General features: G+C 37.8%; 1 protein-coding gene and 1 long non-coding RNA gene across 2 annotated transcripts in view; one reads left to right on the forward strand and one right to left on the reverse strand.

Annotated features, from left to right (window-relative positions):
• The window catches only part of LOC149832633 (1,4-alpha-glucan-branching enzyme 1, chloroplastic/amyloplastic-like), a 74,953-nt gene extending 47,319 nt beyond the window's left edge, over positions 1–27,634 (reverse strand). Inside the window, exons 1-8 of the mRNA XM_090013279.1 lie at positions 27,590–27,634; positions 26,660–26,782; positions 26,273–26,483; positions 26,075–26,144; positions 7,841–8,110; positions 6,855–7,761; positions 6,380–6,496; positions 6,124–6,186 (exon numbers count right to left, since the gene is read on the reverse strand). Coding sequence (XP_089869405.1) covers positions 6,124–6,186; positions 6,380–6,496; positions 6,855–7,761; positions 7,841–8,110; positions 26,075–26,144; positions 26,273–26,483; positions 26,660–26,782; positions 27,590–27,634 — 1,806 coding nt within the window. The remainder of the gene's footprint in view (positions 1–6,123; positions 6,187–6,379; positions 6,497–6,854; positions 7,762–7,840; positions 8,111–26,074; positions 26,145–26,272; positions 26,484–26,659; positions 26,783–27,589) is intronic.
• On the forward strand, positions 1,458–4,165 carry LOC149832634 (uncharacterized). The gene is made up of 2 exons (XR_016433354.1): positions 1,458–1,747; positions 3,971–4,165. It is a non-coding gene; the product is annotated as an uncharacterized LOC149832634 (long non-coding RNA).
• Positions 27,635–27,920: the final 286 nt, after the last annotated feature.

Below are 27,920 nucleotides of genomic sequence, written 5' to 3' on the forward strand. Positions count from 1 at the left end.
GTAATGGGATGAAGCAGGACATCGCGGAGTTTGTGTCTCGGTGTCTCACCTGTCAGTAGGTGAAGATCGAACACCAGAGACATGGTGTACTTCTGCAGCCACTTGAGATCCCAGAGTGGAAGTAAGACGATATCCTGATGGACTTCATTGTGGGGTTGCCTAAGACTCGACAACAGTGAGATGTCATTTGGGTAATAGTGGATCGTTTGACGAAGAATGCTCATTTTCTTCCGATCAGAATCAGTCAGAGTTTGGAGAGCTTGCCCGATCTCTATGTGGATGAAATAGTTAGACTTCACAGGGTGCTGCATTCGATAGTGTCAGATCGAGATCCACGTTTCACATCTCGATTCTGATGCCAACTTCAGAAGGCTTTAGGCACTACGTTGAAGTTTAGTATTGCGTTCCACCCACAGACGGATGGGCAATCAGAGCGTACAATCCAGACGCTCGAGGATATATTGAGAGCGTGTGCTTTGGATTAGGCAGGCGATTGGGACAGACATGTGACGCTTACAGAGTTTTCGTACAATAACAACTTCCATGCCAGTATTGGCATGGCCCCGTATGAAGCTTTGTACGGCCGACCATGTAGATCCCCAGTGTGCTAGGATGAAGTTGGAGTGAGAGCAGTGGAGTCTCCAAAGATCATCCAGCATTATGCGGACCAGGTACGTTTAATCCAACAGATATTGCTTGCAGCGCAGAGCAGACAGAAGAGTTATGCCGATCAGCGGCGCAAAAAACTTAGTTTTGAGGTAGGTGATCATGTGTTTGTTCGGATCTCGCCTATGAAGAGTGTCTTCAGGTTTGAAAAGAAGGGGAAGCTGAGTCCTCGATATGTTGGACCCTTCGAGGTTCTTGAACGCGTTGGAGAAACCGCTTATCGAGTAGTACTCCTTCCGCAGTTTTCGCAAATCCACGATGTGTTCCATGTCTTGATGTTGAGAAAGTATGTACCTGACCCCTCACATGTGATTCACTATGAGGTGATCGAGGTACAACCTGACTTGATCACGGAGGAAAGGTCAATGGAGATTGTAGATCGTCAAGAAAAGATGTTGCGTAATAGGACAATTTCGTTTGTGAAAGTGCGTTGGCAGTATCACGGGCTCGATGAGTGCACTTGAAAACCTGAGGCGGATATGCATCAACATTACCTACGTTCTAATTTTGAAGGTGAAATTCTTTTAAGGGGGTAAGGATGTAATAATCTCAATTTTTACTATCAAATAAATGCAACTACGCGAGGATCCGCAGTTGGATCCATTTGGATCCGACCTGCGGATCCATTTCGCAAAGATGTCGCGGATCCATAATCCAGACCGCGTTTGGATCTCGGACTCGAACCCGACCCGTGCCCTGTGAAACGAAAAAAAAAACTTAAAGTAAAGGGGCAGGGTCTGCCCGATAAAATGAAGGGGATTTTTTTTGTGCTGTTACGCGATGGACGCAAGGGGAGGGGTCATGCGCAACTGTCGGGGAAAGGAAGGAAATCTCCCTTTCTGGGACCCCTCTCTCCTACAAAAGAGAGTCCCGAACCCCTTTTCTCCCCCTCTCATTCTCTCCTTCTCTCTCGCCTTTTCACCCTCCCTCTCGAAACCCTTCACGACGTCGGAGCAGTCGAGGCCGGTGGAAGCACCCTCCAACTCGCTTCAGCAACCTCCATCGCGCCGGACAAGAGGATCGGTGGCCGGCAAACCTTCTTCTCGCAATAGCGGCAACTCCAAAGCTTAGGATTTCTGAGGTACGGGTCTCTTCCTTTGAAAATAGATGAGAAATCGAACCCCGGTTCGATTTTATGCATTTTTTGGATGGAATCCATGAAAAAAAAGATGTGTGGTACAAGGGCATGGGTCGGCTGGCAGCAAGCTGAAAGATACTCAGCTGATTGCCAGAGGCAAGTGATACGCAAGCTCAGCCTACGCTTTGCTGTGCCCAGCCGATTAAGTCGGCTGGATTAGACCAGAGCCCAACCATGTCGGTTGGGTGTTGGTAGTGCCTTACAAAAAAAAATCAGCAAGGAGGCCTGACCTGGGGTAGGTTTGCAGCAAACCCAGCCGACCAGGGTTGGCTAGGCTTGTTGGAACCCCAGCCGACTGTGTTGGCTGGGTGTAAACCCTTTAAAGAAAAAGAAGGAACACCCCCAACCAACTATCAGTCGGCTGGGCGTGAACCAGAGGTAAGAGTTCAACAAGAAAAAAAAATTATATAAGTGTGTGTGGAGGTGTTGGACCCTTGCATCACAAAGGGTGTATGTGTTGTGTGCATTAATGTTCTTTTCAATGAGAAACATCTGCATTGAGGTGTATGTTCTAAAAAAAAAAGGGAAACATGGCATTAAAAGTTATTATGCATTAATGAGTATAGGTTTATGTCAAAATGAAAGTGTATCTACACATATGTTTGCATTTGATAAGTGGCACATGCCAGGTTTATGCTGAATTTGATTTGAAAATTTTATCGTAACATGCAGTGCTATGGTGATGCAAAAAAAAAAAATGAATGAGAATATGCATTGACAAGTATATGCAAGATTATTGATATCATGTAATTGATATGAACCTATGCATATTCAAAGGGTACTATAGATTGACAATTGTATGCACACTTAAAGAAACTATGCTTTGAGGCGAATATGTGTATGCAAACGACATGAGTAATGCACAATGAATGAAAGCATGCCATTAAATTGAATATGTGCATTACGTGAAAGCGTGCAATTGCCACTATCACATAAATTGAATGTGAACATGCTTCTAAATATCCTTGTTTCACACACACAGCTGAAAATTTGCATCTATGAATGTGTAGTTAGAAACCATGTAAATTATCGCATGATGTTATGGTTTTTGCGTAGGGTGCAACGATGATCGTAATGAATCATCGTGGGCTTGGTAGGCCCAAGTTGTGGTTTGCTCTTTCCTTTATTAATTTAAATGCATCGCAAAAATCATATTTACTTTTATTGCATTGTATTGCACTGTTCTATGTGGTTACACGGGCGGGAGCCCCGTGATGACTCTCGCAGGGGTAGATGCGAGTTTTTGCGTTTGCATGTAGAATTGCAAAACTTAATAAATGGCTTTAACTAAAAAGATAATGAATAAGAACATTGTAATATATATACTGAGATCTCCCATCAAAAGAATGATCATCTTAGACGTTCGATTTTGGGAGACTACGAGGATACAAAAACTCTGTGTGTTTTATTTTAACCCCTGAATCCAATATTAAGATTCTTTCTCCTAGCCACTGTTTTAGGGAGAGTCTGTCACTTTACCGGAGGGTTGTGTGTTCGACAGAGCTGTTGTTTTGGTATACCAAGGAAGTGACACTTGTGGGCGTGGAGTGTCCCTAGTGTCCCCAACATTAGATATGGAGGTCTAATATTCCGAAAGTGATTCGGTCGATGGCTAAGTTTGTAACCTTATAATAAAATACAACTTGTGGCTAAGTTACCCTGGAAACCTAACTTGACTTCGGTAAAATTATATTCGCTTGATGTATCCGCGGGCAACGACAATTAAAAAGATGAACTTAAATTGTATGCATTTAATAGAACATGCATATGGAAAGAAAAACTTTAATAAAAGATAATAAAGTGTTTATGCATTGCACATAAATCATGCATATTCTTGCTATACATTATGACATACATCTTTTATCTATTTCCTTAATTGTTACATGTTGGTGGATGCTTGATGTTTAAGTTCTAATGCATGTTAAATATACTGCTTACTTAAATTGTAATCCTTGTTATTGATTTATATTCTTCATGCTTAATAAATGTTTCAGATTTGCATGAATGCTTAATTGAATTATGTAATTTTCATAATTGCATGACTCTAAATTATTGCATGAAATCGTATATGTGTTCTTTATGCTCATTTATTTTCATTAGAGGGATCTGTACGTAGAATTCTTAGGATTTCTGACCCCCTCTTTTTATGATTTTTCGCAGCCGCAGGTGATCAGTGAAGCGACTGGCTTCTGGAGAAGGTTACGGGTGTCACCCACTTGCTAGACAGATCACAAATGGACAGCTTGACTACTTTTATTTCCTTTTGTTTCATTTAGTTGATATTGCGCTCTGAATATTTCCTTTATGCAATTGTCTTGAGACTTATCACTCATTAGTTCAATAAAGGTTTGGTTTGGTGTAGATGATAAATGTAAGCTCTGTTGTGGTTGGTCATTTTATTCAATTGAGAGTGGAACTGTAAAGGCCTTGGGTTTCTGAGAAGATTTTCGCAATGGTTTGAAAAAAAAAATCTGCATTTTCAAGGGCTATGAATTGGGGTCGTTACAGAGAGAGAGAGAGAGAGAGAGAGAGAGATCTAGAGAGAGAGAAATCAATTCAATTGGTATTGTCGTTTTATTGCTCAATGTGCATTCGTGTACTTCTTGTGATCATTTTAAAATTTATTTTTTTTATTTATAAATGGAGTCGTTCGAATGTAAGATATTTTTTCTGTATCTTTTGATATGATATGATGGGTTATGATAAACCTGTATCTTAGACCTTCCCAAAATACTTTATTATATGCTTTTTACAACATTGGCTTATAGTAGCCAGCCCCTATTAAAACCCAATCATTAGATTCATGCAATCCAACCACCCTGTTTAGAATGAACTTATTTTGGGTTTAGATGATCTTTGATGGTATAGTTTGGGTTCATACTGTTCATCAATATAAAACTAATGGATAAAGTTTGGTAAGCAATCATGCTAGATCAGATCCAAACTTCAAACCAATTAGTTCTGGCCTTGGTTCGATCCCTGCTGTCAAAACCCACACTCATACATCTTTAGATTAAATTTTGTTTCACACTAAGTATACTTTTAGTATTATCTTAGATTAGATATGCATACAGGTTTAGTGGCATATTTGAAAATGAGGGGTACTGTAATTAGTAAAAGGTTATCCATCCTCCATGTCTTGTAGCTGTCATCCCCTTCCTATTCTGGGATTTGTGGAGAAGAAGGCTGAAAATGGTGATTTTCTCAACTACCACAATGACACATTACCAGTTCTGGAGAAGAGGCAATGACATAAAGGATAGCACTCTTGAATGGTGTATTTAAGAACCAAATATTACTACAGGCATTCAGATCTGAATTCAACTGCAATTTGATTTAATAAATTTGTGTTTGACATCAAGTTCAAGTATTATAAAGTTTATGACTGAAAAAATATGTTAAAAGCCTAGTAATCAGCTGCTATATTTTTCAGATTCGATGAATGATTGATCTTGGTTCGCTGATCATCTTCAGCTTAGTTTGCTTTGCTCTCTGCCATAACTGGATTTTCTTTTAAGAAGTAAAGATTGAATATGTGTTTGATTAAGTTCAAGTATTATAAAGTTTATGACTGAAAATAATCATATATATTAGAACTAGCAATCGGCCATTATATTTTTCCGTCAATGTATGACTGATCTCGTTCAGTTGATCACCTTCAGTTTTTCATAGTTTGCTCTGTCAATATCCAGCTGTGCACCTTGCGTTCATCTATTATTTTGGACATGATTTACATATCTTTAATTATTATATTTTTTTTTGACAGACATCGATGCTGAACTCATCAAGCTTATGATAACCTTCAGTTTTTCATAGTTTGCTCTGTCAATATCCAGCTGTGCACCTTGCGTTCATCTATTATTTTGGACATGATTTACATATCTTTAATTATTATATTTTTTTTCGACAGACATCGATGCTGAACTCATCAAGCTTATGATAACAATTGAATTTTCAATTAGATCTAAACTAGCCATTATTTGAATATTATGCTCATCAATCCTAAGATTGCTAAAGTTTGTTCAGCAACACACACACAGGCACGCAAAATGTAGGGTAGGTAAGTAGGTGGTGTTGGAGGTCATACACTGCTACTTGCCTAAATTGTGTCCGAAAATAGCTGGAAACCAGACGAAGACTCATAATTACCAAACAAAATTTACAATTGCACATAAAGTAGCAGTACTAAGGGACAATCTATACATAGAGTAGGAGCATCCAGGGCAGCCTGTCTTGATGTAGGCATTGCTCAAAGTACCAAATTCCTTTAGCATAAAAATGATGAAACACATGGTAAATGCAAGTGACAACTGTTTTACCTCACTACCCATGAAATTAAGATAGCCCTCGCCTCCTAATGCCATTGTTATGAAATGAATAATCTGAAAAGAAAAAAAACATATGCAAGAAAAATGGTTGAAATGATCCACATTCCATGGTGACAAAGAATTCAAACTACTATAGCATTTATAAAATTAAGATTTTTTTTAGAAGAATTTATAAAATCTAAGATTGCTAACAAGAAAATTCCAACCCCGCCCGTTCCCCCTTGGCATCAAGCCATAGGATCCAGACCTTGTGAAGTGAAATTCCACGATCAATAATAGGAGAGACACGCCCTAAGCAAGACATTCCAGTATACATTTCCTCGTCCATTAGTAGAAACGCAAGTGTCTTACCACCAACAATTGTCTGCAAATAGACAAAAAATTGCAATTGTTCAAAAGAATTTTCCATGACTGAAACTCCATATCTTCTAAGCATTATGTCCTCCATGAGAACGCTGATTAAGTTAAATGGAAGAAATGTTCTTCAATTTGAATATTACAAAACAAAAAGTCTGATGATTAATATACAACTTTACATAAATAATATCTTCTAGACTTTCAACTTATGGTTGACACAGAATAATTGTTCACAAACAGATTGAGACAACAAAACTTTCTCTAGTCCGATGGTTCAGTATAAATAAAGATGTTTCTAAGAATTTCTTCACCAGATTAGTAGCCTAAAAAAAGAGGTACACACCAAATAAGAAGTTTATCAATACCTGATCATGACTCTCAGCATATGAAACACATGCCTCAGTGTATCTCCTGTTTGTCAGGCACAAGACAATCTCCTTCACAGACCATAGTTCATCGCTTTTGTTATTTAGATAATCAATCCACTTGTCAGGCATTCCCATGGCCAACCGATAATCAAAACCAATTCCACCTTCAGAAATAGCTAGACCCAGTGTGGGCATACCAGAGACATCCTCAGCAATCAAAATGGCATCAGGATGGAGATTATGGATAAGAGAATTGGCTAGCATAAGATATACAATGGCATCCACATCAGTAGCGTCACTGAAATATTCATTATAGTTTCCTGAAAATACCATGTTAACGCCATGATGATGATACACCATGGATGTGACCCCATCAAAACGGAACCCATCAAATTGAAACTCCTCAAGCCACCATCTCAAGTTAGAAAGAAGAAAACGCAGGACTTCCCAGTTTGCATAGTTAAATAAACGACAGTCCCACAGCTTATGATAACCTCTTTCACCAGTATGAAAGTAGGATTCTTGTGTTCTCTGGCCCACATCATAACCATTAAGGCCATCTGTCACATTTGTACTTGCATGGCTGTGAACAATATCCAGCAATACTTGCAAGCCTAAACCATGAGCTTTATCAATCAAATATTTAAGATCCTCGGGTGTTCCTGATCTACTGCTAACAGCAAAGAAGTTTGTAACATGATACCCAAAAGATGCATAATATGAATGTTCCATGACAGCCATCAACTGGACAACATTGTAGTTATTTGACTTAATACGCGGCAGAACATTGTCTGCAAACTCTCTGTATGAGCTGATGTGTGGGTCTGAGCTACTCATTCCTACATGGGCTTCATATATGCGTGGTGCCAAAGGCTTTGCTGGTCGAGCATATTTGAACTGATACCTGTAGGCATATGAGAAACAAGCATATTAAACTAAAATAGTTAGCAAGCTACACAAAGGACAACTAGACAAAATTTAACCTCTCTGAAGGGGGTGGATCCCAATATACTCCATCATATGCAGCTGCAAATCTCGTGGGATCAACTGTTGCATATTTTATCCAGGCTGGGATTAGATCACGCCATGCTCCATTGGCACACTTAAAACGGAACTTCACTTTTGAATTATGAGGAATTGTTGGATTGCCATCTGAGTTTGGTATTTTGATAGTCCAAACACCAAATTCGTTTCTTTCCATTTGGTGGCGTGACCCATTCCAACCATTGAAGTCTCCAATGAGTTGTGCTTCCCTACACAGTAAAGAACAAAACTTTTTGAGGTAAGGATCAAATAGTAGCCACTTCTTTCAAAAAGTTCCATATCATAAAAGTTAACATTCTGACATCCGTATATGGTTAAAGAGGGTGTAACCTTTTACTTGTATTTATCTGCTTACTGGGCATATATTTTTGTAGCCGTTCACTTGTAGAAAAGCTGAGTAGTAACCATAAGTTGTCTTTTAATAGAAAAAATTAGTTACCTTTTTCTATGGTTCAATTCTTTGCTGTCTTATTGGCTCTGAGATAAATAGTGCAAGATAATTAAGGTCAATCTGTAATATTGCATATTTTTTCATGATTTTTAATTTCGAAAAATATAAATTTTTAATTTAATATTTAATTAAATTAATAAAAATCATGGAAAATATATTTAATTGTAGGTGATGTCAGATGGGTCTGGGCGTGGCCCGGAGCCCACTGACATGACCTTGATGATCCAATCAAAGTTTCAGAAAATTTTTGTTTTAAACCTTTAAATTTGAGCAAAAATAGAGCGAGATTCAGGTTAAATTCAGGCAAAAATTAGGTATGAATACCGTTAGCTGCGTCTCGTAATTCTGAGCACGTTGGTGCCTTTTTTTTATGAAATCGGGTTACGATTGACCCAAAAATCACATTTCTTCAAAAATGACCTGCCTATATTTTTGCCTTTTTCTGGATTGGATCATACTGGATTCGCTTCGTTTGATCCCAAGTTAATATAGGTCTGGACTCAATCCAGAACCCATATTAACTAGGATCTGGTTCAGGTAGGATCCACGTGGATTTTGAATATGGATTTGGATCTTGAATCTGGATATGGATTCGAAATCCATATATGGCCCATTTAAAACTTTAAATTCAACAGGTAGAACTCTACCCCATGAGAGTCTTCCAGAGGGGGGCAGCACCCTCTAGAATTTTCTATGAATTATTAAATTAAATAATAATAAAATAATTAATAAAATAAAATAAGTAAATAAATTTTAGATTTATCTTCTAGATAATGTAGAGTTCTACATAAAGTAAAACTCTACCTAATTGCGTTCTCTATAGGGGACGTCACCCTCTAGATATATCTTAAATTAAAAGAAAAGTAAAATAAGAGGATAAGAATTTCTAGAAAACAATACAAGAGGGGTTGGACTCCTCTCTCTCTAGAAAAAGCATTCGAGAGAGAGAGAGAGAAGGAAAAAGGGAAAAGAAAAAAAGAGAAAAAGAAGAGAAAAAGAAGAGGAAGGAGAGAAAGAAAATTTATTTTCTCACCATACAATCGTCGATTTTTCTAATTTTTCTACACTACGAATAAGGTACATGTTTCTCTCTAAGTTCTTACGGGAAGAAATAGGTTTAAATCTGGTTCATGTGTAAGTTTAGATGGAAAAGGGAAAACTGATTCAAAAATATGTATAGGTATATGTATTAAGTTACAATTTTATATATATATATATATATTAATATGAGCATGCCATCAATATTTTTCTCTGATGAAGCATGTGGCCAATTTTTTGTTGATGTTTCATATGTGTAGATACATGTTATCGATTCTTTTTTTCACAAAGAATGTTGAACATATATATGGATCGACTTTGATATTTGATAGTTCCTTCTATGTTCTGGAAAGAAAAATATATATATTGTTTGAGATCAATTTTGATCTGATTTAGATTTGTTGATTCCAACATATTAGCAAACTTGATCAGATCTGCCATTATGCAGTTTTCAGCAGTTTAATTAGGTCTGCCAATATGTCTTTACAAGTAGTCTGATCAGATTTGCCTATATGTTTTTTTGGGCAATCTGATTGAACTTATTTTTTTATCAAATTTGACTGTATATTTTGATGGTTGTTGTCAAATCTGATTATATGTATTTTGATGACTGTCATTATATTTGACTATATGTTATTTCTGACGACTGTTATCAAATTTGATTTTATGCTATTATGTTGATCGCTATCAGATTTGACTATATATATTTATAATGACTGTTATCAAATATGATTACATGTTATTTTGTTGACTGTTATCAGATCTGATTACATGTTTTTGTTGGTTGTTATCAAACTCGACTCTATGTTTTATTTTTTTGATAACTGGTTCAGACTTGTTTACAGGTTGTGTCTGTATAGTCTGATCAGATCTGCAAAGGTTTAGTTTTTATGTTGTTATCAGACCTACAAAAGGGTTATTTTTTTATGTTGTTATCAGACATGTTTATATATTGTTCTTGATGTTGATCAGTCTATTATTAAATTTTGACAAGTTATTTTTTGTATGACTTTTATCAGTCTTGATTTCATGTTATTCTTTGGTGATTGTTACCTGATTTGCCTGCACGTTAGTTTCGGTGCCGTGATCAGATCTGCCATTGTGTGTACAGGTGCAATCTGATCAGGTTTACACTAGGTTGCTTGTGTGCAATATGATCAGATCTGTCACCATGATAAGTGTGTGCAATCTGATCAGATTTGCCACTTTTTGCGCATGTGCAATCTGGATCAGATTTTCCATTGTTTGCGTAGGTGCAATCTAATCAGATTTTCCATTATTTTTTCTCATATGCAATCTAACCAGGTTTGTCACTGTTTTTGCATGTGAAATTTGACCAGATTGGCCACGGTTTAAGCATGAGAAATCTGATTAGTCTGCTGATGGGGCTAAGCATATGCAATCTTATCATACTGTCGATTATGTTGGGTGCTTGCAATCTGATCAGATTAGCAGTGTTAGGTGTTTACAATTTGATCAGATTGACAGTGTGTTAGATTAACTCTGAACAATTTTGCTATGTTCAAACTCGTGTTCGCAGGATTAGGCATCTGATTATATATTTTGATTTGGTTGTGTATGCTTATATATTTGAATACCATGTTGCAAATGTGCATATCATACGCACGAAATTCTAAAGTTTATTTTGATGCTTGCATAAATATGATCATGTGCATGTTTGGGTGTTTATGTATGGAACTGATCATGATAATGCATGTTGCAAGCATCTGTTCGCATGTGTATCCAATTGGCTTTATGTGAATTCATGTTGTGTGTTTAAATGTCCATTGTGAATATGTTCAGAAATAGTGAGTGTGTTACATGTTCACTGAAATTTTGTAAATGATGTATAAATCACTTTTGAGATGCTTTTGTGGTCAGATGTGAACCACTATGGGCCGTGTAGGCCAGGAGCATGTGTTGCTCCACTTATTGTTGATTTTATTTATGCATTGCAAAATTTATTTCTAAAAATTATTGGTTTTCTAAATTAATTATACTATTACATTTTGTTGGCCAGGGCCTGAAATTGATTTTGCATGTGGGTTTGCAAAACGGTTCTTGTGTAAAGAACTTAAAATTATTTAAAATGGTAAAAGAGACCAAACGATGTAATTAATCTTTTCCTTAATGTCCCTTTCATAGTGTGAGAATCTTAGATAGCGGTCATGGAGGACTGTGAGGATACTAAAACTCCTTGTGCGATTGTGCCCCTAAACCCAATATGATGGTTCACCTCCCGACCATGGTTTTAAGGAGATTTCAGCCACTTTGCTTGGGGGTGGTGGTGTTGACTCAAATATAGTTTTGGTATACCAAGAAAATAACATCAATGGTTGATGATCTTCATTGATGTCCTGGCATTAGGTGAGAATTTCTAATGTTCTGATGGAAGGTGAGGATTTTTTATATCGGTCGAAGAACAAGTGTAGAACCCAGTAATAAAATACAAATTGTGTGTTAAGCCACAACTAAGAACTTAACTTAGATTTCGAGAATTTGTGCCTGTTTTGAGTATTTGTGGGTTTAAGAAAAAGTGAAAACTAAAATTGTGTGCATTTAATAGGGACATGCATGCAAAAGTAACTCTGATAAATAAGTTAATAAGTTATTTATGCATGTATATTGAATCATGCATCTGTATTAGGTACGAATATTATTAATATTATTAGTGTTTATGCACCTCAAGTAGGTTTAGATGATTCCATTAAGCGTCAATTTTGTGAAGATTTAGATGGAGTAGTACAAGGGATATCTTATGGAGAAAGGCTTTTCATCGGCGGTGACCTTAATGGGCATGTAGGCATTAGTAGGGATGGATTTGAGAGTATCCATGGAGGCTATGGTATAGGAGAAAGAAACGAAAGTGGAGAAAGGATTTTAGATTTTGGTTTGTCCTATGATATGATCTTAGCAAACACTTGGTTTAGGAAGAGGGAGTCTCACCTAGTAACATTTAAAAGTGGGGTTAATACGAGTCAGATAGATTTTTTCCTACTTAGAAAGAGAGATAGGGGTTGTTGCATCGATTGTAAGGTTATACCGGGAGAAAGTGTAGCTACACAACATAGAGTCTTAATTTTAGATCTTAGAATTAGACAATACCGCAAAAGGGATAGACATATGATAGATCCTAGAATTAAGTGGTGGGCACTGAAAGAAGCTAAACAAGGAATGTTTGTAGAGCGGGTAGTTAAGGAAGTTGATTGGTGTCTCGAGGAGGATTCATAATCTATGTGGAATAAGATAGCGGGTGGCATGAGAAAGGTGGCTAAGGAGGTATTGGGTGAGTCTAAAGGCGGTGCACCGCTAGGTAAGGATACATCGTGGTGTAACGAGGATGTCAAATTAGCTATTAAGGTTAAAAGAGAGTGTTATAGAAATCTAAGTAAAAATCGTGATAATGAGAATTTGGAGAAGTATATGATAGCAAAGAAGGAAGCTAAAAAAGTAGTTCGGAATGCGAGGGATAAGGTATATAAAGAGGTTTATGACAAGTTGGATACCAAAGAGGGTGAGAAGGATATTTATAGGCTTGCAAAGATAAGAGATAGGAAATCGAGGGATCTGGGTATGGTTAGATGTATCAAAGATGAAACACAAAGGGTTTTAGTCAAAGATGAGGAGATTAAGGAGAGATGGAAAGATTATTTTGATAAGCTATTTAATGAAAGTCATGCTCAGGATCTTGGAGACTTTTCAATTCCTTTTCATGAGATGAATCGTGACTTCATGCGCAAGATTCAAAAGAAAGAAATTGCAGAGGCTTTGAAGAAAATGAAATCAAGAAGGGCAGTTGACCCAGATGGTATACCTATCGAGGCTTGGAAATGCTTGGGAGAGAAAGGTTTAGAATGGTTGACAAATCTTTTTAACAAGATTTGGCGGACAAATAAGATGCCTAATGAGTGGAGGAAGAGTACTTTGGTGCCTCTATATAAGAATAAGGGTGATATACAAGATTGCACAAACTATCGTGGTATAAAACTCATGAGTCATACTATGAAACTTTGGGAGAGGGTGATTGAGTCTAGGTTGAGGAAGATTGTCATGATATCGGAGAATCAATTTTGTTTTATGCCTGGAAGATCAACTATGGGAAGCTATACATCTTCTTAGACAACTTATTGAGAGAAATATAGAGAGGAACAAAGATTTGCATATGGTTTTTATTGATTTGGAGAAAGCTTACAATAGAGTACATAGGGACGTTCTCTGGTGGACAATGATGAAGAAAGGTGTTTCTCTCAAGTACATTAGTATAATTAAAGATATGTTTGAAGGAGTAGTAACCAATGTCCGCACTTGTGGAGGGGTGACAACCAATTTTCCTATAACAGTTGGGTTACATCAAGGATCTGCTTTAAGCCCTTTCCTATTTGCTATAGTGATGGATGAGCTTACGAGATCAATTCAAGAAAATGTGCCGTGGTGTATGTTGTTTGCTGATGATATTGTTTTGATTGATGAGTCTAGAGCTGGGGTTAATGCTAAGTTAGAATTATGGAGACAGACATTGGAAGCAAGAGGTTTTAAGTTGAGTAAGAGTAAGACAGAATACATGGAATGTCGATTTAGTAAGCAACAAAGTAGTGATGGGAGTGTAGTGAAGCTTGGTGAGCACGAAATACCGGTGGATGATTCTTTCAAATATTTGGGATCTATCATTCAAAAGTATGGAGAAATTGATGGAGATGTAAATCATAGGATAAAGGTTGGGTGGATGAAATGGAAGAGTGCAACTGGAGTGTTGTGCGATCGTAGAATGCCATTGCGGTTGAAGGTAAAGTTTTATAGGACGACTATTAAGCCCGCTTTACTATATAGTACGGAATGTTGGGCTGCCAAGAGACATCATATTCAAAAAATGAGTGTAGCTGAGATGCGTATGCTGAGATGGATGTGTGGAAATACAATAAAAGATAAGATTCAGAATGAGGAGATACGTAAGAAGGTAGGCGTTGCACCCATTGAAAATAAGATGAGAGAGAATCGTTTACGGTGGTTTGGACATATTCGACGAAGGCCTAATGATGCTCCAGTTAGAAGGATAGAGAAATGGAAAAATATATTAGTTAAAAGAGGTCGGGGTAGGCCTAGGAAGACATGGATGGAGGTGATAAGAAAGGATATGAATGCTTTGAACCTCACCGAGGACATGGCATTGGATAGAAATGAATGGAGGAGAAGGATTCATGTGGAAGACCCATAATGATTTTCTTTGTTGGTTCATATCGCCGACCCCAATTGTTTTGGGATGAAGGCGTAGTTGTTGTTGTTGTTGTAGTTCATACATGTGCATGAATCATGCATCTTTACTGTTCAGCATTAGTTCATGCATGTGCATTGAATGTAATAACTTCAATTTTTTTTTTATTTACTTGAAATTATCTTAAAATAATACATAATTTCCTGAATTGGGCCTGGGATCCTAGTTTCAGATCCAGGATCCATAACAGATCTACATATATATTCTCATATAGACATATATGTATGAGAGAAAGAAATAGAAAAAAACAACGATGAATGATAATAATATTATAAAAAATTTAAATATAAATGAAAAATATATATACCGAGGAATCCACAATTGGATCCAACCTACGGATCCACATCGCAAAGGTGGTGCAGGTCCAAACCCGCGGTTGGATCTCGGGTCTCGAACCTGGACCCGGGCTGTGCCCCGTGTTAAGAAGTAAGGTAAAAGAAAAAAAAACACTAAAGTTGTGCTGGCCCGATAAAAAGGGCGTTAGTGTTCTGACAGCCGAAAGGGGAAAGAGAGTGGGGGGGGGGGGTTATGTGCGCAGCCGCCTAGTGAAGGGAGGGAGGTAACCGACCTCCTTCCGTTTTGGGGCACCCTCCTACAAAGACCCCTCCCACGCCTCTCTTCCTCTCACGCTCTCTCTTTCCCTCTCTGTCTCCCTCTCTCCTCGTTGCCTGACCTTTCCTCTCTCTCCCTCTCGCTCCCTACGTTCGATCGTCGTTGCCACTGCCATCCCAATCCACTCAGAGTTTGTTGCACCATGTCACTGTCACTTACCGCACATCCTATAACTGCAAGTTGGTCTGTGATAATCTTTATCTTGTTCAAGTATTCCATGATGGTCACGAAATCTTTTCTTAGCAACTGAAATTCCCTTTTGAGAAAAACCATCCTCGCTTGTGAAACCTGTGAATACTTCTGAACCCGTCGCTCCCAGAGTTGCAATGTTGTACAATTGTCAAGGATGACAACAAGCACCTCTTGAGACAGGGTAGATCTGATGTATGCAACACCTGATTGATCTTTCCTTTTTCAGTTGAGAAATTCTGCATTTTTGACATACACGATCGAAGTCGCCCCTTTATCATCTTTTTCTTCTCTCGGGACAAATTCTGATGGGACTGAAGTGGTTCCATCCAGGTGACCTAAGAGACCTTGGCTCCTTATAAAAGGAATAATTTGTCTCCTCCAAATCAAGAAATTTGAGGTATTCAACTTTTCATAAACGAGTTGATTGAGAAAGCTTGAAGAAAGATTCGATTGAAAAGAATAAGGATCCATTGAGAAATAAAATTCAACAAGAGAAATAAAATTCAAGAAGAGTGTTCACGAAGTGCTCAGTCTCCTTTTTTTTAAATAAACAGGAAACGGCAGGCTGTCAGATTCAGAAAATATTGAGGCTGAACATTGAACTTTTCTTTACACTCTTGAATTTTTTTGAGATTGACGTGATGAAAAGAAAATTTCACACGTTAGATACGTTTTCACGTAAATGTAGAAAATGAGAGTCAGGGAACGTACAACAAAAACTGGTATATCTGTATATGCAAAAACAGATACAAAAGAGAAGATCGGACAAAGAAAACAAATCAAGTGATACCAAACAAAGGCGGATCTGAAATAGGTATCGATTTGGTGTTTCACGTGAATCGATTTTAGCGATTCACGTGAAAAAGAATCTAAGCGATTCACGTGAAAAAGAATCTGCCCTTTTTGCACAGTCTAAATTCATGTAAACAGGGTTTACGTGAATCTCAGAATACCACGAAGAGATCAAGCCCACGTAAGATGTGGGTCAGGTGTACAAAAAATTTCAGGAAGAAGGAAGAAATGAGCCACGTGAATCTCAAGCCCACGTGAGATGTGGGTCGGGTGCACAGAAAATTTCAGAGAGAACAAAAATAAAAATGAAAAGAAGGAGAAAGGAATAAAAGTAGAAGGGGAGGAACGAAAAACCTCAAATCTCCGATCGTCGCACCTGTCGGAAACCTTCTTCAGCCCTTAGATGGATCTCTACTCTGATACCATGTTAGAATACCTGTATTGAGAGAGAGAGAGAGAGAGAGAGAGAGAGAGAGAGAGAGAGAGAGAGAGAGAGAGAGATGAAGAAGAGCTAAGAGAGTTGCGGCTTTCTACAGAAATCGTGACCTAAAACCTATATTAATACTTGAATGTACAGTATGGGTCTGGATCCATTGTAATATCCAGACTCGAATAAAAAAATAGCAAAACAAAACGTACATACAGGAGGTGGCTGTGGGTCGGGTTTGGACCCATACACCTAAAACACCTTTTTCAATACTATCTCATTTTTGTTGATAGTTATTCTCGATATACATGGATTTTCTTTATGAAATGTAAATCTGAAACATTCAAGTTATTTCAGAATTTTCATTCCTTTGTTCAAAATCAATTCTCTAATAATATCCTTTGTTTTCAATGTGATGGAGGGGGTGAATTCTCCTCAAATGACTTTATTAATTTTCTCCAGACAAATGGAATACGTAGGCGGGTGTCTTGCCCTCATACACCTCAACAAAATGAGATTGTTGAACAAAAGCATCGCCATATTATCGAGAGTGCAATGAGCATGATAGTAATCTTCCAGTTACCTTTTGGGCAGAGGCTTTTCATTCAGCAGTTCATATCATAAACTGATTGCCCATGAATATCTTGCAAAAAAAATAACCTTTCTTTCTTTACACGGTGTTCATCCAAATTATCATGATTTGCAGGTATTCGGGTGTGTATGTTATGTTCATGTTGACAGTTCAATGTGGCACAAGTTTCAGGATAAGGCCTTGAAGTGCAGATTTATGGGGTATGCTGATGATTATAAAGGGTATAGATGCTATGATCCCGTGAGCAAGCGTATCAAAATATTGAGGAATGTTATATTTGATGAATTGAATTTTGACCACAAAGTTAACACCTCTCCTGAAATTGAAATTTATCACCCCTGGTTGAACTCTGATCTCTTTTCTAGTGTTGATGATATTTGTCCTTCAGAATATAATCAAAGATACGAGAGAAACATGTCTGATGTTGTACAAAGGATTCAAGAAAGTGTCATTTCAGATCCACTCTTGGCTCCCGAAAGGTATAAGGGCATTGTTTACTCTCGACGTGAGAACGGGATCCTTCCCAACTCTAATCAGGAGATGAATTCTTCTTCTGTTTCTGTTCCATCCTCTGTTCCCAGGAGATCCACTCGACCTCGACATTCTATTGATAGATAGGTTAGTTATGAGAATTTCACTATGGATTTCTAACTCTTCTTAACCTCTTTAGGTAAGGAAGTGAAAGAACTCTTAAAATAATCAAGGAATTGGTGTGAGAGAGAGAGGGGAGAGAGAGAGAGGAGAGAAAACTCGATATTTGGGAATCGGCAGCAACTGTTTTTCTTAGCAGCTGCAGTAATGCTATATTACGCTTAATAGGGTTACAATAACCTTACAAGGACAAAAATGCCCCTCATTAGTAACACATGTTACATTAGAGTACAAAGGAAACAAAACACGTGATTGGATATGGATCATTTATCGGATCCATATCCAATCCATACTCCATATTCTAATACCCTCCCTCAAGTTGTGCATGGGGTTGAACCATGTGCAACTTGTTCTTCAGATACCAGAAGCGGTGACTTGTGAGACCTTTTGTAAATATATCGGCAACTTGGTCTTTTGAAGGGACATAAACTGGTTCAATTTCTTTGTCGGCTATCTTTTGTCTGATGAAGTGTTGATCAATCTCAATATGCTTAGTCCGACTGTGATGAATAGGGTTGAATGCAATTTGTATAGCACTTCTATTATCACACATAAGTGTTGAGTTTGAGATATCCTCTCCCATCTCTGTAAGTAGATGCCTAATCCAAGTCACTTCTGCTGTGGCAGTTGCCATAGATCTATACTCTGCCTCTGTGCTAGATCTTGCCACTTTTTCTGTTTTCTGCTACTCCATGAGACAAGATTTCTCCCAATGAAACACAGTATCCTGAAACAGACCTCCTCTCATCTGGATCCCCTGCCCAGTCTGCATTTGTATAGGCCAGTATGTCATGTTTTGGTGTCTTCCATGAAGATTGAATATATGAGTCCATCACCCACCGTTCCTTTTAGATAGCGAAGGATGCGCTTGACAACATCCATGTGACCAGTCTTTGGTTCATGCATAAATTGAGATACTTGATTAACAGAATATACAATGTCTGGTCTAGTAAAAGTAAGGTATTGTAGCATACCCACTAAACTGCAATACTTGACTGCATCAGGATATAACTCACCATCACAAATACTGAGCCTTTGGTTGACAACACTGGGTGTGGGTAGAGGTTTACAACCTGTCATTCCTGCTTTAGCCAGAAGATCAAGAGTATATTTATGTTGAGTTAATGACATTTTTTCATCTTGTCTGTCTACCTCTACACCAAGAAAATATCTCAGCTCCCCAAGGTCCTTCATTTTGAATCACATACTCAACAAAACTTTAATTCACTGAATGTGATCTGGAGCATTACCAGTGATAACAATATCATCAACATATATGAGTAAGAAAACCATAGTGGTACCGTCCCTATATGTAAACAGAGAATGGTCAAGTTGGGAACGAAAGAAACCATGTTTCTGGATTTCTAAAGAAAAGCTTTCAAACCATGACCTAGAAGCTTGCTTCAATCCATACAAAGCTCTGGTTAATTTGCATACATATTCTTTTGGGTCTCCCTCTGCATAACCTTGAGGCTGCTCCATGTAGACCTCTTCCTTTAAGTCCCCATGAAGGAATGCATTCTTAACATCAAGCTGACTAAGGATTCAGCCATGTTCAATCGCCAAGCCAAGTATAATGCGAATAGTTCCCATTTTTACCACTGGGCTGAATGTCTCATCATAATCCTGACCATACTCTTGAGTGAAACCCTTGGCTACAAGACGCGCCTTATGCCGTTCAATGCTACCATCCGGTTTATATTTAATTTTATAAATCCATTTGAAACCAACAACATTTTTATCTGGAGGGCGGCCAACTATCTCCTATGTTTGACACTCATGAAGTGCCTCGATCTCCTCATTCATCGCTTCAATCCATTTGTTGGATTGGATAGCTTGATGAAAACCAAGAGGTTCATCGTGTTTTTCAATCTGGGATAGAAAAATCTGAAAGTCCATAGAAAAGTTGTCATAACTAACCCACTTTTCAATAGGATGCCTTATCCTGCCTGATCTTCTTGGTGCTTCTCTGTTATTAGATAATGCAATGTGTTCTTCAGCAGGTACATTCGTTTGCTCTCTAGGTCTCCTGGTATACACATTACCTTTGTATCTCAGACACTCTGCTTGTGATGTATCATATGAAACTGTCTCACCATGTATGTTTTCAGGAGTCAAAATAGTATGCTCAGCAGCATGTGAAATAAGTTCAGCACTAAGCCATGGGTCATACCAATTAGCAACTGCACCAATATGTTCACGATTGACGTCTGCTCATTTTTCCAGAAAACTATTTTCATTAAAAACAACATTTCTGGAAATTCTAATCTTCTTATTGGCAGGATCATAACACCTGTAACCCTTGTGTTCATCTGCATAACCTACAAATTGGCATATAGAGGCTTTGTTTTGAAATTTAGTCCTCATGGATTTGTCAATATGTACATAACATGTGCATCCAAAAACTCGTAACTCATTATAATCGGGATGTGCACCAAAGAGAACATAATAGGGAGATTGATTTTCAAGATAGGCATAGGAAGACGATTTATCACATGAGTGGCAGTGTGAAAAGCTTCAGTCCAAAGACTAATGGGTAAATTACTCCCATGCATCATACTCATTGCACTTTCCACAATATGTCTGTGTTTACGTTCAACAATTCCATTTTGTTGTGGAGTGTACCGGCAAGAAACTCTACGATGCATCCCATTATCTTGGAGAAAATCTAAAAATTCTTTGGAGGAATACTCACCACCTCCATCACATTGGAGAATTTGGATATTTTGAGAGAATTGATTTTTAACATAGGCATGAAAATGACGGAAAATGGAAAAAACTTCTGATTTGTGTTTCATAAAGAATATCCAGGTAAAACGAGAAAAACTGTAAATAAAAGATACATAATATTTACTTCCAGAAGAGGAGGGATTAGGGGTTGGGCCCCAAACATCTGAACATATTATCTCAAAAGGCATGGAAGCTCTTTTATTTATTTGATGAAAAGGGAGTACATGACTTTTGCAGACCTGACAACTGGGACATATTTTATCCTTCAATGAAGGTGAAACAGACTCTGAAAGAAAACCATTTGACACTAACTTTTCAATAAAGACTTGACTACAATGACCAAGACGAGAATGCCAGAGATCTGACTTATTACATTTGGATGTACTTAGGACACTTTTAGAGATGAGATCAGACTTGGGCTTCAGGACACTGGAGGCTGGATCTTCATTAAAGACATACATGTCTCCACGTCGCTCTCCTTTAGCGAACATCTCCCTCGTTTGAAGATCCTTGACAAAGACAGAAGTAGGAGTAAATTCCACAGAAGAATTGGTAGAATCAACAAGTTTAGAAACAGATACAATATTTTTCTTTATGTTTGGTGCATGAACAACATCAGATAAAGGGATAGATGACTCGAACAAAGGAATGAGGACATTGCCTATGTTTGAAATAGGGTGGTGAGTCCCATCTCCGGTTACAATATTAGATTTACCAAAATAGGGAGTCAAAGTAGAGAACTTACCTGCATTGCCAGTGACATGGGTTGCTGCTCCAGAGTCAACATACCATATTCCATCATCATTCTGCTTCAGATTCAAGTTGGCCATAGCAGATAGTAGGAGATCCTTAGCATCATCACTGACCCGAAATGTACCTGCAGTTCCTGATATACCAACATTTCTATTGTTTTGCATTCTATTCCGATTTTGTGGGTTGAACCAGTAGTTGACCTTGATATGACCTCGTTTGTTACACTGATAGCATGTGGGAACATTATTTGAAAAACTGACATTGGAAGTTGGTGTAGGTAGTAACCCGCGTCCACCCTGGATTGGATTTCCCTTGCTTCTGCCACGTCCTCCTCGTGCACGATCAGCTATCACCCCTGTGGCAAGGACCTCATGCGTAGATGATTGTCCTGTTGAAGCTTCAGACATGCTTTTCAGTGTCATCTCATACTGAAAAAGTTTGGCGCGTAATTCCTCAAAAGAGAGCAACGTAGGCAAGCATAATAAGGATGTAACAAGAACATGATATTCTGATCCCAGGGCATTCAGTGTTTGTTGCACCTTTTCTTTATCTGAGACTGGACATCCAACCATGGCTAATTGATCTGAGATGCTCTTGACTTTATTTAAGAATTCAACAATGCTCATTCCACCCTTTCTTAACATCTGAAATTCGCGTTTAAGAAACAACACTTTAGCCTCTGATATTTGAGAATAGGTCTGAGCTAAAGCACCCCACAAAACTTTAGATGTGCAATCATCAAGAATAGAAATCAAGACTTCTTGTGACAACGTGGAAGTGATGTATGCGACGAGTGCCTGATCACGCTTCATCCAGGTAATAAATGCAGGGTTGCGAATAGTATTCGGCAATCCTCCATCCTCTTTGGCTTCGGTGGTGATAAATTCTGGAGGCATTGGAGTCAATCCATCTAAGTGACCTGAAAGATCTTGACTCTGAATAAAAGGGGCAATCTGCCTTTCCAAGTCAAATAGTTGTTGGTAGTTAACTTTTCTGAAACTAACTGCCCCAAGAAACTGGAAGAGAGACCTGAACTACCCGAAGAATCCATTGATGAACTGTTTGACAGCGGAAAGAAAATGATGGCTGGGACAGAAAATAAAGGACTGACAAAGAATTAAAACAAAGACAAAATAAGTAGGTGCGTCAGACAGATTTGAGGGCTGAAAAGGACTAATAGTAGATCTGAAAATAATTTCAGATCTGCGAGGAATAGAAGAAGGCAAATCTGTCGCAACTTTCAGATTTGCGACAGAGAGAGAGAGATACGACAATAACTTTGTATGAATACCAAGTGATAGTAGATCTGTCGCAACTTTCAGATTTGCGACAGAGAGCGAGACACGATAATAAATCTGAAGGTATTTCAGATTTACGATAATTTCAGACCAATTTTACAGCAGGAGTTGTTCACACAGTTCAATCACGTGATTTGTTGTTCACGCAGATCAGAAAGAGGAGGCTGGGCAGCTTGCTGTTCAGGCAGATCAATCACGTGATCTGTTGTTCACGCAAAGGAAATTGCAGACAACACCTTTTTCAGCAGGAGGCTCAGCAGGAGGCTGGGCAGCTTTTTCAGCAGGAGACTGCATACACGTGATCTGCTGTTCACGCAGATCAGGAAGGAAAGCTGGGGCAGCTTTTTCAGCAGGAGGCTGGGCAGCTTTTTCAGCAGGAGACTCACGCAGATCAGGAAGAGGAGATGGGGCACCTTTTTCAGCAGATCAGCCCACAACATTTTATCAAGAAGCAAATTCTAAGCGATGGATTGAAGCTATGAATGAAGAAATGGAGGCACTTCATGAATGTGGCACTTGGGAAATCGTTCGCAGACCACATGATCAAAATATGGTTGGGTCCAAATGGGTGTATAAAATAAAATATAAGTCAGACGGTACTATTGAGCGATATAAGGCTACACTGGTTGCCAAGGTTTTCACCCAGGAGCAAGGACAAGACTAAGATGAGACCTTCAGTCCGGTTATGAAAATGGGCATTATTCGAATCATATTATCATTGGCCATTGAGCATCAGTGGATTATCAGTCAACTGGATGTAAAAAATGCATTCCTACATGAAACTCTGAAGGAGAAAGTGTACATAGAGCAGCCCACTCGGTACGCAGAAGGAAACTCCAAAGAATGTGTAGATTAAAGATATATATGGTTTGAAGCAAGCCTCTCGATCTTGGTTTGACAGTTTTTCTCTTGAAATAGAGAAATATGGCTTTAGTCGGCCTCTTCTTGATCATTCTCTTTTCATATTCAAATGTAAAGATACAGTTACCTTGTTATTGGTATATGTAGATGACATAATCATTACAGATAACTCTAATGAGCATATTGAGTAGGTCAAAGAACTCCTGAACCACAGGTTCAAGATGAAGGACCTTGGTAAACTGCGATATTTTCTTGGAGTAGAAGTTGATAGAACTATTGAAGGCATGACACTTACCCAACATAAGTATACTATTGATGTTCTCAGCAGCGCAGGTATGAAAGATTGCAAGCCTCTAAGCACATCCAGTGTACTTCATCAGAAACTCAGTTCCCAAGATGGAGATTTGTATGAGGATCCTACAGGATATCGCAGGATAGTAGGGATGCTTCAATATCTCACCTTTACTCACCTTGATATTGTCTATTCAGTCAATCAACATCTCAGTTCATGCATGAACTATTGGGCATATAGAAGTTGTTAAACACATTCTCTGATATTTGAAGGGAACTATTGGGGATGGTCTTCTGTACAGAAAGAGTATGAATGAACATCACATGCATGAACTTCTCGTTTACACAAATGCAGACTGGGCAGGAGATCCAGATGAGCGCAGGTCACTCTCAGGATATTGTGTTTTCGTTGGCCTAAATCTTGTCTCTTGGAGCAGCAATAGGAAACAAAGGGCTATTGCCAGGTCAAGCACAGAAGCTGAATATAGATTAATGGCAGTTGCTGCAGTGTTGAAGTAACATGGATCAAACATCTGTTGATAGAAGTAGGAGAATCGATATCTAAATGTATTCTCTTATGTGACAATTATAGTGTCGTCAATATGTCATTTAATCCTATCTACTACAGTCGTGCTAAGCATATTGAAATTGATCAACATTTTGTAAGACAGAAAGTCGAAGAGAAGGAAATTGAACCAGAATTTGTTCGGACTATTGATCAAGTTGTTGACTTGTTTACAAAAGGGCTTATCAAGGACAAATTTTGGATGTTAAAAGGCAAGTTGTTCATGGTTCAAAACTATGTACAACTTGAGGGAGGATGAAAAGAAGCCATCATTCACGACTGGGTTTGGATCTTATCCAAACCCTCGAGTTTATTTAATTACATATTTAAGCACATGTTCATTAATGGCATATTGTAAATTTCACTTGTTGTGTAATGGGTATTTTCGTACCCTAGTAATTGTAATAGCATATATCTAATGGGAAGCCAATACCGCAACCTTTAATTTGGGGATTCTGCAGCTCTCTCGTTCTCTCTCTCTCTCTTCTGTGCTTGGTCTTGTGTATGGAAGAAGAAACCTGCGATTTCTATCAATTCCTTAATTTTTTGAGGATATAAGAAATACAAGAAGGTCTCGTTGTTTTCAACTGAGCCAGAATATCAAGCAATGGCTACAACTATAATGGATATAACGGAGCTGGTATGGCTAAGTTCTCTTCTCCAAGACATGGGACTTTCAATCTCCAAACCTTTAAAGATGTGTTGTGACAACAAAAGTGCAATTTATATTATAATCACACTTTCCATGAAAAAAAAAGTACATTGACATGGACTGCTACTATGTACGTGATGAGTATCTGAAAGGAATTATTGAGTTGTCATATGTCATATTAAAATACCAGCTTGCAGATTTTTTCACCAAAGCTCTTCCTGGACCTCAATTTATTTTTCTCCTCAACAAACTTACGGTGAGATCACCGTATTTAAGGGAGGGTGTCAAAATGTATGTCAAGATGTATCTATCTATCTCTCTCTCTCTATATATGTCATTTAACTTATTGAATACATATATATTAAAATATATATGTATACTTTTGTAATTTGTCACAACTCATAAGGATATTTTGGTCTTTTTGTCATATGTAATTAGAATAGTCCACTGGGGACTATTTTGTATTTTTTCTTTTCTTTTTATTTTATTTTTTTCTTTTCTTTTATTCTTTTGACCAAGGGTTATTTTGGTCCTCTCATAGAGCCATTGGGACTCTCCCCATCGGACATATTTGGGAGCTCTCAACAACTCGATGGGAGCACAACCCCCCCCCCCCCCTTGGTCTCCTTTGGTGTATAAATAAAGGGTGTTAGCCCCTCTTCTCTTCTATGCTTTTTAGCACTCCATTAATCAATTTGTTATTTATTTTATGCTCTTGTATTTTGATCTTGTGCTTAAGCACTTTGTGGTTCTATGTATCTTGCCCATTAGTAGCTTTATTATTGTGTGGTTGAGATCTCTCTATAGCCTCTTGTGATCTATCTCTTGTGAGCTTGTATTTCATTACAGATATATCATATTAACGTCAGATATTTGTGGGTGTATCATAAAATATTTTTACATTATTTGAAAAGAAGCAAAACAGGAATGACACATATTAAGCAGAAATTGAAACAGAATTGTCTAAGCTAGAAATTGCAAGCCTTGTAAGTAACTCACTTTGCAGCAGGAGCCCACTCACGGTAAACTATACAATCTTCTTCCCTGTTGAATCCAAACTGTAAATACCCTACATCCAGAAAGAACAGAAATCCAGTTAGGTTTCTTGTCTTAGCACATTCATCCATTTCATTCTTATTGACACTTATCTTCCTAAAGATGAAAAATAGATATGCAGGTTCCATAAACCATAATGACCTTTGGCAAATTCGTTGAGGCTTCCTTCATACTTTTCTATCTGCTCCTTTTGTTCTAGATACCTTCTTGATCTGTATCTCAAATGTTCTTTATATGGTCTCAAAGTTGGATCCATATCCAAGATACTGAGAATCTCAGAATCATTTTCAACAACTGTAGCTATCAATCCATCATTTTTAGTACAAGTATATCTTGCGAAATCATTCTCAGCCTTTCAGTGCACATAAAGAAAAAAAATAGAAAACACAGAGGACATTTAGGCATCAGTCGAGAATCTAGATATTTATGCAGCAAAAATATCACGACTTTAAACATATTATTATTTTAATAGTTCGCAAGTCTTTTGCAGATATTAAAGTCCATGTCCTTATAGTAAACGACAGTTACCTTTTTCAATGATGAATGCAAGCCCTGACAGTACTGGAAAGAATTGTAGCCAAAGAAATTCCTCAATCTATCAGTTTTCCAAATTGGACTGACTTTTAAAGCAGGTTTCTCTCCCCTGGATTTCTGTCAATGAAAAAGTAAAGGCTTTAAAATGATCATTATATCATCCCAATGAACTGTAACTTGTACTTAGGGTTTTGCGTGCTTATATACATACATACATACATATATGTGTGTTGGTCTCCCCTCACACCTTATAGTGTATACAAGGAATAGACCGTTTTAGTTTTCAATATTACAAGTAGTTTTTGCCTAGTCTAAATCTGCAGATGTGTGTGTTTATCACTGAAAATCACTGATATTTGTTATTATGGTTAGGAATGACCAATCAGCGATTTTCATTGCCTTCATTGAGCAAAATTAAAATTCCAATTCTGAGATTTACTTTATGTCACCTATCACATACTTGAGCCTCGTTTTCACTATGTAAAGCCCCTGCAACTAGGTCACTTCACATACCATCATTTTTTTTTGCATCAATGAGCCTCCATTCTGTAGGCTTCGAAATTAATGGGATGATACCAATTGAAAAATAATCTAAAATAATAAAAAAACAGATGTATATAATAAAGGATTTTCAGAACACAGGAATCATGGTAGACCACCTGGTGCAGAGCTAGATGGCATCAGGTCGGGAGTCAGGTTTTTTCTGCCATTAGTGATGATGCTACAAAAAATCCTACAATCTATTATAGGCTCCAATGCTGATCCTTCAGTTAAATGAATAAAAAGTTTGAAAAAAAGCAAGGAAATAGATGGCAAGAGGAGGATGAACTCAGTGAAGAGAATAATGTTTACCCATACACTCACTACATGTTTAAATGTACATAAACACTCATGACATTAGAGATGAAGGAAAAGTGAACTTACATTCCGAAAATATGTGGCCTGTGGAACAGCAGTAGAGCAGTACATTGTTATCTTAAGATGTGAGAAGAAGAGGAAGGGGTTCTTCAGAGGCAGTTCCCCGGCACGAGAGCCCTCGTCACCATCATCATCTCAGTCCTCCTCTTATATGAGAGTCCCACTTTGCAGATTTGGTGTTGCTTCTTTCCATGTTCCTCCCTGTTGGCCAACCCTTTCTTAATTGTCTGTTTCTCACTTTTGCTTTTTCATCTCTTTCTCTCTATTATATATATATATATATATATATATATATATATATATATATATATATATATATATATATATATATATATAG

Source organism: Nuphar pumila, chromosome 7, assembly GCF_984573655.1.
Source record: "Nuphar pumila chromosome 7, dmNupPumi1.hap1.1, whole genome shotgun sequence".
NCBI lineage: Eukaryota > Viridiplantae > Streptophyta > Magnoliopsida > Nymphaeales > Nymphaeaceae > Nuphar > Nuphar pumila.